The sequence below is a fragment of the Lytechinus pictus genome, chromosome 4, assembly GCF_037042905.1.
Source record: "Lytechinus pictus isolate F3 Inbred chromosome 4, Lp3.0, whole genome shotgun sequence".
Taxonomy (NCBI): Eukaryota; Metazoa; Echinodermata; class Echinoidea; order Temnopleuroida; family Toxopneustidae; genus Lytechinus; species Lytechinus pictus.
The window spans coordinates 15,145,508-15,163,218 of NC_087248.1; the positions used below are offsets into that span (position 1 = coordinate 15,145,508).

Consider the following 17,711-nt stretch of genomic DNA (forward strand, 5'->3'; position numbering starts at 1 on the left):
CTTCGTAATATTACGAAATTTGATATAATTATAATCTATATACCTATACCATGTCAATATATACATAATAATATTTCAGAACCTGCCTTTTGCCTGTCTTACTATAAATAGGAACTGATCATAATTCATTGAGGAATAGCTAACAAAATTCAAATTAATGCAACTTAACTTTTAGCAAGTGTTTGGCATCGCTGTATAAGATTTGCTATTTTTTCTTTGCTTTATTGTTGTTGTATTTTTATTAAGTTTTTGCAATGAAGAACAATTACTCACCAATTGTAAATAAAGTTGATAGTCCTCCAACGGAGCACAGGTGTCCTGAAAAGATCGAGGATACCTGCTTTAGGGGCTAGGCTTGCAGCTTCCTAGAATATTACACACAAATTATATAAAAGACAGTAAGGGAGGGGTATGTGTGTCATCTTTTGTATTTGAATAAAAAAATCCCCATCGGAAAAATTAATTTTGAAATAAAAACACCCGATTTCTCGTAGCTCTAATTGCCCGTGTGGACTGACCTTTTACAACAGAACATTGTTTCCATGAAAAAAAAAAATTCAGGGATGTATAAACATACTTTAAAGGGCCCATTTTATTTTATAAATTAATTATCTTATGACTGGCTACAGCGTCTAAGCCCGTCATATACTCAAAAGATATACATCAAACCTATATATAAGTGATGTAATTTCAGTAACCATCGCAACACGACTCAAACCTGCCTGTTCTTTTACTTCTTCCTTTGTAAAGAGAGGATCCGGTAGTTTTCGTTTGTTGACCTTGGCGACTTTGTGTATGATTTTCTCAGCTTTCTTGCTATTACCATGAGAGAGAAGCCAACGTGCTGACTCTGGGATGAAACTTGTGAGAAATTATCAATAAAAAGGTTTATTCCAGTGTAGCAGAAGCAAACTTTTAAAAACTTTAATGGAGTGATAGCACTAATTCATGTTTGACATTTATATCTTCCTATTTCTGTATATAGAAGCAAAAAAAAGGTTTATCATTCTAAAATCGATAATTTTCACCTTCTAATTGATAAAAAAAGGTGTTTAAAAAATTGATAAGCAAAAAAAAAAAAAAAACGAAAAAAAAAGACCCGGGAAATCACTTTCAAAGATTCCTATTTTATTCTTCATTTCTGATAAACGGACACAAGAGCCCGAACAACACATTTAAAAATTGGAATCTGGGTGGTGGGGTCATGTATCCTCTTTGTCCTATTTCTGTGGATCTGCGCCTGAGATCGTGTGGTCATGACAAGCCATAATTAAACACGCCGAGTTCTCGTTTATCGACTAACATTTTTATTTATTGGCGACAAGAAATCCAAAATACAATTAGTCCCTGTGTTAACGTAATAGCTAGACCCTCCAGTATTCTATTAAATACTCAAGTGAACAATTAATTCCTCGAGGGAAGTGAATTAATTTCACTAGATTAAGAGTAACTTTCATCCTTGATGTTCACCATAACTTTATTCCAAATTGAGCGACCGTTAACGTCACTATCAAGGGGGTGAGAAGCGAGTTCAAAATATTGTACTGATTTTTTAAGAGACGGTAAGGAGAGAGCCTAAGAACTTACGGCATTAGCAAAAAGAAAAGGAATAGCGGAGCAGAAATGATAAGTTGTAGTGTCCTCCAGTAGCGAACAAAGTAAGCAATGATGGCAAGAAGCATGTAGGCCAAGGCGAAGAAAATCTGGATGGCTATTCCGGTCACTGTTCGCCATTTTGGTCCGACGAACTCCACACCTGTATTATCATCAAGAAAAGAAAGTTCAAAGAGCCGGGCTTATTCGAAACCATTCCATTTCTGTCTTACTCTGTCTAAGTAATAATAATACTCTAGAAAATCCGCAAAGATTTAATACGTTCTGGGGGTTGCATGAATCTCTTGATTATAAAGGAATAATTTTGAATGCGAAACAAATATCAGGCGCGGATCAAGAGTCGGACTTTAACAGGGTGCAAATTTCCTGAAAATTTTGACAAGCAAGAGATTTTTTAAAGTAACAATCATGCATTTTCAAATTTTACGGGGTGCGCCTTCACATTCCGCTATCTCAATTAGCCCTATATGTAATATACAAGCTAAATAGATGGAAGATGTGCATGGAAAAGATAACTGCAAGCAAAAGTGTATAAAAAATGACCGATAGACAGTGATACGGATAGAATATTGACACTGACAGGTAATGGGATTCATAAGAGAGACTGGGGTATATTGACAGTCAAGACTTTTTTTTAGTGATGATCAAAATTCAGTATTACCAATGACGAAGGCAACTTGTAGCACAGCCTTGTTGCCAGCCGCTTGGAAGAAACGAAGGACGATGTACACCCAATAGTTAGGCGAGAAAGCAACCAGTACTCCAAATCCAGCCTGGATACCGAGGCAAATAAAGAGGGTTGGATATCGCCCAATTCTAATGTGATCACAAAAAGAATAAAAAATGCTTGTAAAATGACGAGGGAAATTTAAAAAATAGCTTACTAATTCGTACAGAAGAAATCAGTACTTTGTACGGTAAATAGTAGGGGCCTGGGAACGATTATTAACGATAGGGTGCTGTTTTGTTGACAAGATATTGATTAGCCCCCCTCCCAACAAAATAAAGTTTACATTCGGAAATGATTAGGATATTGTTAGCGAAAATTTTATTTAAAAAAGCGAAGAAATTCTGAAATGAAGGTGATTTACGTCAAAGTAATACATTATAGAAAATACACTCCCAGAAAATCTAAGGGGTGCCTCAGTGCCCTCTGTACCTCTACTTCCCAGGGTCATGATCATTATATCATGTAGATTGTGAGGTGATCAAAAAAAGGAAACAAATTAAAGACAAAAAAAACCAACTCTTTTCAGCACATAGCAAGTGCGTCAATCTTTTGTAGAATCACTTCTTCAAAAGTTTTATGCTGTCGACAAAAACGGTCATGGATGAAGAATGGGCCGACATTAACCTCTTTGGAAATTCGACAAGGATAAGAAAAGGTTTGCAAGCAACATCAACAACAAAAGGATATAAAACAGTCAAATATTCCCTGTTCTTCCCGGGAATGTGTTTTCTCGTGTAGTTTGTATGGCTCTGTATGACCCAGTTCTGAAATGCGAAGTTTGAAATATGTATCTATAATTCAAACAGTATTTTCCATTGATGCCATTACTACGCTACAGAACTATCTTCAAGTATTTTTTTGAAAATTGTAAAGATCAGTGACTGGTCCTAGTATGATCAGTGAACAGTGAAATCTATTTAAACAAGGAGACACTTCCAGAAAAGTTTGCCTGACGAAAATTGTTTTAACCAATGTTTGAGCCATTTCTGGATGTCAACTGTCAAAAGATAGCGAATCGACAAACGAATATATGATAAGATAGATGAATGAATGAATAAATAAGTATGTACATTAAAAAAAAATTAACTTACTTGTCTGCAAGGACCCCAAATACAATAGATCCAACTAGATAACCAGCATAAAATACCGATTGGGCATAGTCCGGTAGGTTTTTCTTGTCGCATACTAGATCCCACTGTAAAATTAGATATGAAAATTGAATGAACCAGGCAGGAGAATGTCTTCGAGGAAACAATGTGAAAATCTGGCCACAAGGATAATTAATGTTTGTTGCCTCGTTAAAATCAGGTCACAATTGTGAGTCATAGGTCTTCCACGTTCTCCATTTTTCCTCCCTTCTCTCTCCCTCTATCTATCTGTCTGTCTATCTGTTTGTCTATCTATCTATCTATATCTATCTATCTATCTATCTATCTATCTATCTATCTATCTATCTATCTATCTATCTATCTATCTATCTATATCTCCATCTCTTCCTACTTCTTTTATTTTAGCTTCCGTGTCTTGATGAAACTCTCAATTCTTGTGCAATAAACTTCAATCGTCCCTTTTGACATTTTCAGAAATTAACGATATAACGAGGAAAATACCTTAACATCTACAACATGATTTTCTTAAGAAATTTATAGAATGTCTGCAATTCATTCCATGTAGCATGTGTAGACCTCTTTCTTGTTTGTTTTGCATTACGAACAAGTGTGTAATAAAAAAAACAGTGAAAAGTACATACCAAATATACACCGCATTTTTTTCTTTCAATCTTTATTTAATAATTGAAATTACAGTATAAATCAAACAAGCCCTTGACTTATTAGCCATAGTATTGGCCCAAGCAGGGCAGATGAACTTGATATAACAATAAAATTAAGTACCGAAATAGTGACCAGTATATCATTAGCAAATAAAGTAACCCATGATGAAAAAAATTGTTAAAATATCGACCTGTCCTGATTTAATGAACAATTAGGCCTATACATAAAAATAAATAAGAGTGAAAACTTACATCTTGTATAATGGATGACTTCAGCTGACTTTTATCGTGTTCCCACCCATCTTGACACGGGATGGTTTCGGCTGTACCATTCATCGATGAGTCGTACGATGGGTCGAATCCCATGCCTATGTAGCAAATGAAGAACTATATACACTTCGAGTAACATGTAACAAAAATGTAGGCATATATTTTTAAATACTGAGAATTCGCTATATTTTCATTTTAACGTTCGCTTACAAGGAACTCTTTTTATTCGTATCCCTATTTAAAATACAATTAGTTACACTCTAAAAACACTGAGTGAAATTTTACCCTATACTGGGTAGAAAGGGAACAATGCATGATTGCTGGGTATTTTTTGTTACCCCATAGTGCGCTACTTCAACGCAACATTGGTTGCGTAAACTTTACAAAAGATATATATATCTTCTTACCAAACCAACATGCACGTTCCCATTTTACCCAACATTGGGTTAACCTTTTTTTAGAGTGCATGATTGCGTTGATTAATTGATATTTGTTCCCCTATTAAGTCACTCAAAATTAAAAAATACTTCAGCATTTATGGAAAGTTCTCTGCAGAATTGTGTTTGTTTATTCATCCATATAGTTACTTATTCATTCATCATTACTTTTTAGAGGAGCATTTTTGCACGCTGCTCCACAAAAACGATTCTAAATCGATAAAATATAATGAAATTAGTTCAGAGATCGCATCAAACGTATTATATTGTGCAAATATAGTATATAATTATATATAGTATTAGACAAGCATTTCTAGACCATCATTATTTACCTGTGATATTGTACATATCGCACTGATCGTAAACAAGATCCCCGTCTTCGTAACTGGTTGGGATACTACCATTCTTCTTTGCCTCTTCACAATCCTCGACAGATAAATTCCATTCAGTGCAGTTTTCATCCTCCCAATACTCAGCCTGATTTAAAAGAATTATGAAAACCATCATCTTTTTTTTAGACATAAGTGATTGAGTTGTAGTCAGATCTTAACCCGGTAATAATGGAGTGATCTGTACCTTTTCGTCGTTTACTTCGTCATTCATATCACCGTCGATTTCATCACCAGCACCTAAACTACCACCACTGCCATCATCAGCAATTCGGACATCACTATCATCCTCTTTATCCCCGTCATCATCATCATCTTTATCAGCATCATCATTATCATCTTTACCACCATCATCATTATAATAGGGCGTATAATGTTTTCCTTGTAGGTTACTCCATTAACACAGGGTTTATCCAGAAATACACTTTCTATTTTGGTGAATAGTAAACGGTGGTGATTTTTTTACCTTTCTAATCACCATTGTCACCACTACCATCAACATCATTATCATTCATATCACCATCGAATTCATCACCAGCACCAACACCTACACTACCACCACCGCCATCATCAGCAATTCGGTCATCATTATAACCAACTTTTTGTATCCCTTCATCATCATCATCATCATCACCGTCATCATCATCATCATCTTCTTCTTCTTCTTCATCATCATCATCATCATCATCACCACCACCACCAACACACACTATCAGCATCTCCGTTTTCATCATCATTATCACCTTTACCAGCCTCGTCAATCATCATAGTAACCATCTTTATCACCACAGTCATCATCCCCATCATTATCATCGCCAAGAACTCATAAGAGTCTCCATCCTTCCTAATCACCATCGTCATCACCACCATCAACATCGTTATCATCAACATTTATCAATATCATCATCATCATCACCATCATCATTGTTATCACCACCAGCAGCAAGGCAACTGCCATCATCATCAGCATCATCATCATCGTCGTCGTCGTCGTCCTCATCATCATAATCATCACATTCATTGTTGTCATCGCCTTCATCATCACCTTTATCCCCATCATTATCACCTTCATTATCATCACATTATCATCATTACCAGCAGGCTGGTTTGGCAGACGTGGGAAGAATATTAGAACACGTATAATGTTTTCCTTGTAGGTTACTCCATTAACACAGGGTTTAACCGGAAATACACTTTCTTTTTTCTGTTCGAAATTATAAACACAAATTCGAATTCAAATTTATATTCATTATTACCAACCTAACATAGAAAGATATTACATGTACCCTAAATGGTTCTAGATTCAATAATAATGAGTGAGCATGCATACAAAGATTTTCTTTCGAAATACATTGGCCCGTATTCTGAAGTCAAGTTTAACTTAGACCACGGTCTAACTCTGTGCTAAAATTACGGGGAGCCAAAAATTCAAAAATTCTGCTCATATTGTATATTTCTTATGTTTAATATTTTGTTTCCTTTTGCTTTCATTATGAAGAAAAATACTTCAAAATACTTCAGTTATCATTCCCAGACAATTTGGGCGTCATATGAATTAATAACTTGGATGCGTACTCTTTGGGATTGTACCCTGGTTGGCTCTCCATAGTTAAACCACAGCTTTAAACCAGGGTTTAATTTAAACCCCGACTTCAGAATACGGGCCATTAAGTCTTTGAACACGTACTAAAAACACTACACATCGATGTTTGCGCTCATATTCCAAACAAAGACATTCCATTCCGAAGGCCCTATCATCAAATATATGCGCGCATGAATGTTATGATTACACAGACGATAAAACATTTTATTATTCTATTCTCAGATGCTTATGATGTGGATACAAAAACATTATCACCACTGTCATAAATATGGGTTTATACGGTGGTTTACAATTGTTGTAAATTCCCGTCATTTATTTTATAACTCCTAAATAATAGTTCCATTTATATAGCGCTTCATACTTTGGTTTCTAGGCGCTTTAAGTCCACCGCACACCTTACGACTGTTCGCGATCCGATTTTGGAACAAATCGCATCCTGCTCATGTTCTGAAAATTTGAATGGAACACATCATTTTATTTAAGGTTAAAATTTATTGAAGAATACTAATATAACTATTTTGAAAGATTGCAAGCTTTTATTTTGGCGTAAAGGCGAAATTAGTTTCAAATCGTAGCCAATCGTACGACAGCTATGACGTCATTACGACTCGATATTAAATTCGGTTTTATTCTAAGAAGGATGATAGCATAGTCACATATTTAAAACATAGGTATTCGTACGATGATTTAAAACATTACACAGTAAGATATTACAAGTCTCAATGTTAGCATCAAATTCTACTACATTTTATTCTGAAATTAGGTCGCAGACCAATAGTAAGGTGTGCGATCGCCTTTATATTGTAATTATTATTACCCCGGTCATATGATCCATCACTGTTCCACCCATAAAGTGCTCATCTTCACTCCCTGGGGAGTATCCTGGACAGGCAATCTTTATCGGTGCACACATGCCAATCTCACATTGACTTTCACATCCTACCGGGTATACTTAACACCTGGGTGGAGAGTGACAACGTGGATACCTTGCCAAATGACATTAGCGCCGGGTGGGATTCGAACCCTCGCCCCTTGGTTCAAGAGTCAAGTTACTAAACCGCTACACCACGATACTTTCATCTAAGGACTAAGTCATCAGATTTTTTTTCAATCAAGTTAAATTGCGATTTTTACGTGCAATTTGTGTACTTTCACTTTTTTATTTTATTACTTGCTATTAGTTATCTACTATCATAAATGATGATGTTTCTCCTTACCGTACACCAGTGATCTGTAGTCCCAGCTATAAAAACTTGTGTCATGGAGTGAAATGCAGTCGTAGCAGCCATCAAACATACTACGAAATATACGCGTCTCTGATAGGGACCGAACGACCCCAGCTCATTAAGGATATCGTCGAAACGCATTCTTGCCGATAATCACTGAAATTATAATGTTAACAATGATGATAGTAATAATTACATTATGATTACGATGAGGCTAATAACGTCATCCCCCTAAAAAGGTTCCACCCCCCTCAAAAAAGGAAAGGAGGTAGAGTAAGTGCGAGATATGACTCAATTTTATAAATATCGTGAATATTATGACAAAATGTATCCGTTTACAGATTTTCACGAAAAGTTCAGAAGTTTCAGTCGCTCGCAATTAAAACATTTTGTATGTTTAATGCTATACGTTTCTGCTTTTGAAATGCTTTCCTGTTATTTAGATGAATGCGAATCGATCCTTCAAAATAAACTTGGTACACACAATTTGTGAAATGACAAGATAATTCGTAAATTATACAAATAGTATGAAGTATAATTATAATTCTATTAGTAATACTGAAGTATAAGTCGAGGAGGATAGCATTTCCCAGGTGTTAGGCAGTGAAATTCACACAATGGGATTCAAAGCAATCAAAATTCCACACAGGACCAGTTCTCTATAAAAGTCCCTAACCAATGAATAGGAACCATCTTTTCAAAGACGGCTAAGATCATACAAAAACACAAAGATCTTGTAAACAACTAAAAACAATATTGCTTTCCAATCCACTTAAGTAATTTTTCAAGATGTACACACCAAATAATCATTTGGTTTGCAAAAATTTGTTGTATGTGTTTGAATGGGGCGCCGTGGTCTAGTGGTTACGACTCTCGTCTTTCAATCAGACGGACATGGGTTCAAATTCACGGCATGATGTGTTTTCCTTCTGCAATGAATATACCCATCATGTGCTGCACTCAACCCAGGTGAGGAGAATGGGTACCGACAGGATCAACTCCTTGATTGCACTGAGCGCTAAGAGGCAGCTCGTGCTTAAGTCGGGGATAATAATACTAACAATGTGCCTCGGAATAGATTATTTCTAGATAGATGGCGCTATATTCCCACAAAATAAGTTCTGCATCTTAAAATTGACTTCTGCATAATCGGGAGGGAATAAAATTGTTTTGATGCAGTCATGCAGGGTGGGATCCTCCTCGACTTATACTTCATTATTACTAATAGAATTCTAATTATACTTCATACTATTTGTATAATTTATGAATTCTATTACGTAACATTCGTATAAGTCTTCAGATGATAGCATGTTCAAAGCCAGAAGTCAATTTCAAACAATTTGAAAGTTATCTCCCATAATGATCTCATAAAGATCATATTATCTCAACGTGGTCATACGATGTTGCCACTTGCCAAACTAGAAATATTTATAACACTTCAGAATGAATTGACATTATGAACATTTAATTAAGGAACACTGAATCAGCCAATGATTATATTTATATAATTATTAATAAATTGTTTCTCAATGAAGGCGAGGAAATTAATCAGTGAAATATTCCTCATCGATTCATCTTGCAAATTATCTCCAATGAAGTACATATCATACTTCTATATAATCCATTGATATAAATGTGAAATATTTTCAAATAATTTTATATCATTTTAAGGTTTTCTACATCAGCAGTAGAGGCGAAAATGGCCTCACTGGAAGAGCCATATATAATAATCGACGTTTAAGATAAGAATAACTAATGTTGGAAGATTCATCGTACTATAGGATGAAAATAATATCTTGCTTCAGATATCAAAAGTCAAAATATTTCTCTATGATCAAATCAAAAGTTTAGTGGTGAAGGAGGTAGTTAATTATTGATGAAACGCGGAACAATTACTGAGGCATCATGGTCAGATGGTATGATAATGTAAAAACTAATTCAGTTTTTGATCTGAGACAAGGTTACTAAACGTTTTTAGGGGGTTCCAATTGGTGAATACTAGACAGTACTCTTTGTCATGTTTGTGCACCTTTAACCTGAGAAGAGTAGTTTAGAAAAAGCAATCTACAAAGAAGAATTCAAAATTGAAGAGAACAAAGTAGTGATGTTCAAATAATTTTCTCATCGTACAAAATAACTTTCATGACAACTCTTGAAAGTGAAATTTGGATGGTTCATTCAGCGTTTGAGCACGCTGGACGTAATTGATGTCAGCAGAGAAGAGCAGAATTATTGACGTCAAAATAAGAAGATATAATTTATGATTGCCCAAAAAAGATTAACATTCAACAATTTGGTACAATGAAATTGAATCAAACTTCCTTGTAATTTGGTGTGCCAAGTAAAAGGATATTCTCCCGAATTGGAAGTCCATAAAAGGCTGTAATGAATTTAGATGTAAGAATACTTGAAAAGAAAAGCTTCCTGAAAGATTTATAAACTTGATAACCATGGTTTAGATTAAATGAAATTTCATGTTTTCAAATTTTGTTCGACTAATAAATTTTATCATTACAATTGATAAAGAGTTATATTGCTGTCAAATACTGTAATTGAGACAAAGAGTTCAACAAGGATTTGTAGGCAGTAAATTGCCTTAATTCAATAATACTTGATTATCAGCATAGTGGTGGTCGAGGGTGTAGTTTACAGCACAGCTTGCAAAATTGGAGTTTATTCTTCTAATCAAACATACGTATCAATTTGAATAGTTAATGATATTGGTATTCATTTGTCTGTGAAAAACAAACGTGTTTAAAAAAATTATTGTTATATGGCATAGGTGCCGTGCAAGAAATTGATTCCTAAACATTTATGTTGGCAGTTAGCAGGTCAGATACCTTACAAAACATGATCGCGACACATTAATATGCTAACGATATTAGCAGTGATTGAGATCAATCACAGGTTGTGGAGTATCCGGTTGGAGTATAAGCATAATTGACTGGCAAAATAAGTAATGAATCTTAATGTTGATAATTGTCAGAAATTAATTTGAGATACAAGTCCAAAATGATGACACTTCGATCTCCAATTTTTGATACATGACATAACATAGTCGTCCGATTGAATGATGTAAATAGTAAAAAAACCAACCAGGTTAGGTCCTAGATGTGCCATGTCAGGTATTTTTAACTTTCCCCTGTAAAACAGACCTCGAGAGCTCGCTTCCAGAAATCCCAGTTTTATTGTTATTCATTTTTTTTTTCAAACTATTTATCACCACAAGTTCATTTATTTTGTGTGTATTTCCCTCGTGATCGAGGAGTTAGTAATGAAAAAAACAATTTCAGCGATACAAATGTACAAATCAAAGCAGCATCCTCTCGGGATCATAATGGCTTATAAAATATTTTATATCAGACTGATTGTTAACATTCATGAAAAGTTCTCTTGGGAATCCATGTATTATATAAAGTTACTTTATATAGTTAAGTCTTCTTGGTAGCATATTGTATAATTTTGCATGGCACAACGTTGATGGTTCATGGTTGATAGTCTTGTACAAGATGAGTACAGGGTGGAAGAAATTTCAACTTTGATTAAACAATGGATCTCTATCCAGTGTTTTTACCAATACCAAAATTGTCGGAATGCATGTCTGCATACATTCTAAACTTTTGAAAGGTTTAAAGGTTACTTAATCCAACTTGTTGTACACTTCGGGAATTTGGAATACTCTTAGTATCAACGGCTTGCGTTGGAAATGATAATTAGGTGCTTTGTCAAGTTAGAAATCCGATCTGTTTAAATCTTCCTTGTTCAATCTTTTTAATTAAAATCTTCTTTGTTCAATGAATAGATAACAAGAATACATGTACATGTATATAGGTCCATGGTCTGACAAATCTTCAATGTAGGTTGTCAAGGACAACATGAATGAATGGGAAGGTCTATCAGCAAAAGAATGTTCAGGCTTGGGCATGTAGCCTATTTACAAAGTCTGGTGAAAATGTACTAGCTACCTCTTTTAATATAAGAATATAGTAATGAGCTATTCATTTAAGCGCCTTGCACGGATGAACTACTAGTTGGAACAATTTTGCGTGTATTATCTATTGTTGTCTGGTAAACCTCAGACAATGTGATTTGCATCTTGGCAATTAAAATTTTCATTTCAACATGAAGTTCCTTCAAGATCCATAATCATTTAACATGTATTAATGAAGCATTTTTTATCATGCTTTTTTCCTTTGAGGAATGTAAATTTCATATTACAAGCAACAAATGGATGATAGTTGAATTTCGTGACAAAACTTGGCTTTTTCCAGCTTAAAAGCAATTCAAATGACTATGAATTTGCCACTAACCAATCGGGTTATGCGAATATGTAAAATGGTACAGTAGTAAGTCTGAGCATTGTCCACGCGAGTTGTGAGATATCTAGCGATAATATCGCTGTTGTGAAGCTCTTGGTACAACTGTTTAATTTGTTTAAAATTTAACACAAGAGCATATATCGATCATCGTTTTATAAGCAGTGAAGAAGATTCCATGAGCTGTGCAAAATGCCTTTTGTGTACAATGTACTCTAGGTTATAAAGAGAGGCCTGCGCCAGTCCATGTTATAGTGATGTCAGTTTATACTCCAAATCGATGCTTTTTAAACATGTTTAAACGAAAATGGTTCTTGTAAAAGATTCCTATGAGGGATAATTCAAAATGTAGGCGTAACAATTTTTATACATAGATACACATGTTCATAATGTCCGGGAATGTCACCCATTTTTATGATATGGCGAAAGATTCATGCCAATCTATGGCAAAGGAATGGTAGCATCTATAGAGTAAGAAACTCTCCATCTTTGGGATGGTGGAAACAAAATCGACTGTCACAGTCAGTATTAACTAATACAAGTAAATCCAGTACACAGTTGGCCATGACCATCAGTATTATCGGTTCTCCGGTGTCGTATTGAATTCTTCTGTACGCAATCTGATTGGAATATAGGCGTATATATAGCAATTACTCGACAACAATTTTAAGAAGGGTTAAATTAAATCCCTTGGTCCAGCACATTTGCTGTTATTGGTTGGTATACTAACCACATATTAGAACGAGTATTGTAGAAAATTTGGCAATGCCAAGTAAGAAAAAGTTGGAAGCAATTTTATTATTCGGATGAATTGAAGTCAAATAAGGCTGTAATAAGGGTAAGGCTCGCAATCCAAATCAGTGACATGGTTCGATGTCATATCAGCATACGGCTTAATTCGATAAACCAAAGAGTTTACAGAGTAAATCATTATAATGATGTGAAGGTGTGCTGAATCAGCGAAATGTCTAGAAGAAAAGATAGGGCAGCGCCCTAATGAAGAAACAGTGTAGGGCAGCGCCCTGATGTAGAAAGGTATGGCTTACATACCAAAAAAATAGGTGGAGGAGCCCTCCTGCCCAAGTCAGCATGACTCGCATGCCTTAAAATATCAGAGACTGCCATGATAGCTGCCGCTTTAACTCAACTCCAGGCAGCTTTCCATGCCTGCTCCCCAACGGAGAGCAGGGCTGAAGGAGACCGTAGGCTTACGTCTCCTCTATATACTCACCATGAAGATAAAGATGTGTAGTCACTGCCGTCACACTTGAAAAAGATGGTTCCTATTCATTGGTTAGGGCCTTTTATAGAGAACTGGTCCTGTGTGGAATTTTGATTGCTTTGAATCCCATTGTGTGAATTTCACTGCCTAACACCTGGGAAATGCTATCCTCTGAAGACTTATACGAATGTTACGTAATAGAATACGAACTACATCCCGATATACATAACGATGTACAATGAGGGTCACTCCGACTATACAGGAGCAACTCATGCATGGTCTCGTCAATCCTATATCCTGGTTTATTCATCCCGATTGGGTAAAATCAACTGTTCCTGTTACTGATCAGGGCCTGTTGCATAAAAGTTACCATTATGGTAACTTTGGCATCCAATGGTAATTACCATGGTAACGATGATCAACAGCCAATCAAAATCCAGGATCCCATGGAAGTAACCATTGGATGGCAAAGTTTCCATAATGGTAACTTTTATGCAACGGGGTTCAGATATTATATCTCCTCGAGATCATATACAATTTTATACCTTTTTTCACATAAAATTTTCCAATGAAAAAAGATGATTTTATCAAATCGTTATCTAAATAGATTCTACGGTGGTTTTAATCTGTCAAAATACGATAAAGCTCTTGTTTGTTCATGTTAATCGTTCTTTTTATTGTTGAGACCCTACTGCAGTGCTTTGCAAGTTGTCATTTTTTAAATGATTGAACCTTGATGTAGTTGGCATATTCAGAAGAATACGATTTGATTGAGTGGAAATACTTATAAACCCCGTCAAAGCAAATAAATTGGAGGATAAATGCCTACATATCAATATCAATTGCTGATATGCTGATTAGCACGTGCTAATAAGCACGTGCTAATCAATGGATATAAACATCATAGTGTGGAGTTGTCTGAACCTAATTGAATGTTGAACTCGGTATAGGTATATTAATTTTGGCCAGGGCTCAATATCTCTTTTACAATATAAGAAATCTCTTTGGGGAAGTATGTCTGCAATTTGAATGCAACAGTTTCGTCAATGAAAATCTGATATCCTCTTTTGTATATAATAATCTAATTAAGCATTAAAAAAACCTGTCACGAGTACCTCTATAAAACTTCATTAATTTTAGCAGTCAATCCTTTCCCTCTCAACCTGAAAAATGATGTAAACATAGGGGCTGGGCAGCAGGGAGGGACAAGGGGCAAACGTCTCATATGATTTGTCAAATAGTGAAGGGGAAAATGATAAAAAATATAAAAAAGAAGAAAGAAAACGATAGATTTAAGAATATAGGCCTACATGAAAGAGGGTTTTTGATTTATAATTAATAATCGCAATAATAATGGTGTCGCTTGTATTTTCACAGGATTTGTGAAAAGTAATAAAAATTCGGATCCCCTCAAAAAGTATATGCCACTACATGGGTTTTGTCACTGAAATCTGAAATAGAGAAAAACATCAGCGCTCAATGATTTTGAGAGGTCACGTGTGCAGTCAGTCACTGTCACGTGTTGTTCACGTGACTATATAAGGCCTATTTTGCATGCTTGTTCTGATCTTTTATTTTCCTGATGCAACTTATCTACATTCTACTAATTAATCTATCGGCTGATAAGGACCTTATCATTACAGGTTCTGTTTTTTTTATATAAATATTTGATTATTTTGGGTTAAACTGTGTAAGCATAATTATCGGTTCAGTATAAACGATTAAATGATTTGTGATCATGTAAATAAATGCTATATTGTTCAAAACACACGCACAAACACATCAAAAAGTAAAATACATACAGTCGGATCCAAAATTTGCGGCATATACGTTGATAATTAGAATAAAGAATAGAAAGATGTATAGAGATTTGACTATTTTTGTAAAAACGTTGGTTAAAAATAAGAAAATGAGAAACATTTGAATATTATAATCTATTTTGTGCTGATTCGTATATCTAATTATGCATAAATAAACGATTTTAAAAAGAATGCGTCCAATGAATTGTTCATGTATTTCGGGTTAGCATACACACTTCAGATAATAGACTTGGGGAAAGAATAATCAGCGAATTACACATTTTTCTTATTCCTTCCCGCGATACCTTAATTCTCCCGATATAGTGTACAAAGATGGCCATTGTGCATGGATTACTATCGGGAGTGGAGATTCAAGGCCTGTTTTTATCTATTGTTCTTACCCGAAAATATTCTTTGCTATCTTTTCACTCCAATACAACATATCTTTAAGTGTGAAGTATGAGTTACGATTCTAGATATACAAGAATTTGACCAAATTAATCACTAATAATAATAATAATAACATTGAGTAAAAGCAAGTGAAATAGGAACAAAAACGTCTGAAATTACAATTTTATAAGCAGGATGGGGCAGTGGCGTAATGGGCTTTTGACGGGCCACATTTTGTTCTTTTATGTATAAAAGGCCCATGGTGTATAAGGCAAAATTTACCCAAAAATATGAACGAGCAAACAAATCAACGTTTTTATTATAAAAATCCAATTTAGTGATAGATTTTGACACAATGTTCAGAGAATAATATAATATTTCATCCTTCTCTCTCTTTTTTCCCCCTTGGTCGTGACTTTTTTGTTGTGGGGGGGGGGGGGGCAAGCACCCCAAGCCGTCCCCCATCTGTATGCCACTGATCGGGAGCCAGTAGTCCTATTTGCAGCATTTGTAAAGCTTAAACTTCAATTCAAAAGAAATGTAATTCATTCTAAGTGGGGCAAATTGAGAGGGAAAAAACGTAAAATAGATTAAGAAAAAAGCTGGAAATTAAGAAAAATCAAACCCTGTAATAATTCACAACCTGCACGAGTAGATGCATCAGAGGTGAATCTAGTTTGAGGGTTGAAAATGCCACATTTCCATGGAGGTCGATCGCTTCGATCCCTTGCACCGATATTCTATTTTAATTTCAGGGACCTCGTAAGATTCTTGCAGCGTTTGTAAATGTTGAACATTTGTTACCGTTGTTAATAAATTTGGCCTCAAATATTTGTCAGGATTTCGTTTATTTTACTCACAATCTTTATAACTAAAGAAAACGGAAAATTTATTTTTGATTTCAAGATTTTGATCATCTCTATTGTTTAATGTCAGTGTTTTTTAATCAGTTTCTTGGCCAAAATGAGTTAGAAATATAGCATTCCTTGATTAAAATTTGAAATGAATTTTCACGCATGGTCGCTTCGTCGCTTGCTTTTAATATCCTGGAAACATGGAAGCTAACAGTCGGGATGGGGCCAGCTTCAATGTTTGCCCTGTGCGTCATGTAATACCTAGATACGCCACTATAAAAAGTGAAAGTGTTTGATCAACTACCATCCACATCACAAACAGATTAAAACAAACATGAAAGGGTTATTTAGTTGAAAATTTCCACTACCTAAATATATAATCCGCAATAACGAATGTACATAGAAACATGAATAGAAAAAAAATGTCTGAGTATTAAATTTTAAGAAGCCCCCATCGAATTACTTGAATTACCCAGGTGCCGCCCCTGGACAAATAAAGATAAAAATAAAGAGAATCCGAAGAGTTGAAAATTAGTGTACGATTTCTGATTTCTTCGGAAATTTGTTTAAATCAGAGAAAAGATTACATTTTCGACCGTTTCAAATTTCTCAGGAATTAATGAACATCAAGAAAAAAATTCATACAGTTTCCCCAATTTTAGTGCTAAATTACTTGGGGAAAGTTTAGAGAGTATAAACAAGTTATAAATCAAAATAACTTACATAGTAATAAAATTACAGATCAAAAAATGAACAGCCGCACAGATACCAAGTATAGGTTGGAGATATATCAGACGAATATTGTATTATTTACGTTAAGATCATAGAAAGATCAGAACATGGTTTATCATCATGGGGAGATTCAAAGTTCATCAGTTGGCCTACAGTTATCAAAGATTACAGCAATTGGCGTATATAGATGGGGGTGGGCTTGGGGGTGCTTACCCACCCCCCCCCCCCCCAAAAAAAAAAAAAGAAGGGTGAAAGATTATATCATTTTCTGAATATTATGTCAAAATCTATCACAAATTTTTGTAATAAAAATTTCGAATTTTTTGCTTACTCGCTCGTATACCTTTTTATAAAGTTT

At 34.9% G+C, this 17,711-nt stretch overlaps 1 protein-coding gene across 2 annotated transcripts; it reads right to left on the minus strand.

The window, feature by feature from the left end:
• Nucleotides 1-267: 267 nt before the first annotated feature.
• LOC129258401 (organic cation transporter protein-like) lies at nucleotides 268-17,438 on the minus strand. Of its 2 annotated transcripts, none has more exons than XM_064098948.1 (9): nucleotides 17,345-17,438; nucleotides 8,032-8,196; nucleotides 5,155-5,299; nucleotides 4,368-4,483; nucleotides 3,436-3,539; nucleotides 2,276-2,430; nucleotides 1,588-1,756; nucleotides 719-861; nucleotides 268-361 (listed from the first exon to the last, which is right to left on the minus strand). In XM_064098948.1, the coding sequence occupies exons 2-9, from the start codon at nucleotides 8,179-8,181 to the stop codon at nucleotides 270-272; spliced, it is 1,074 nt and encodes a 357-aa protein (XP_063955018.1). In that variant the 5' UTR covers nucleotides 8,182-8,196; nucleotides 17,345-17,438; the 3' UTR covers nucleotides 268-269. The 2 variants fall into 2 exon arrangements, with proteins under 2 accessions (XP_063955018.1, XP_063955019.1); XM_064098949.1 differs by lacking the exon at nucleotides 17,345-17,438 and adding an exon at nucleotides 13,588-13,639.
• Nucleotides 17,439-17,711: the final 273 nt, after the last annotated feature.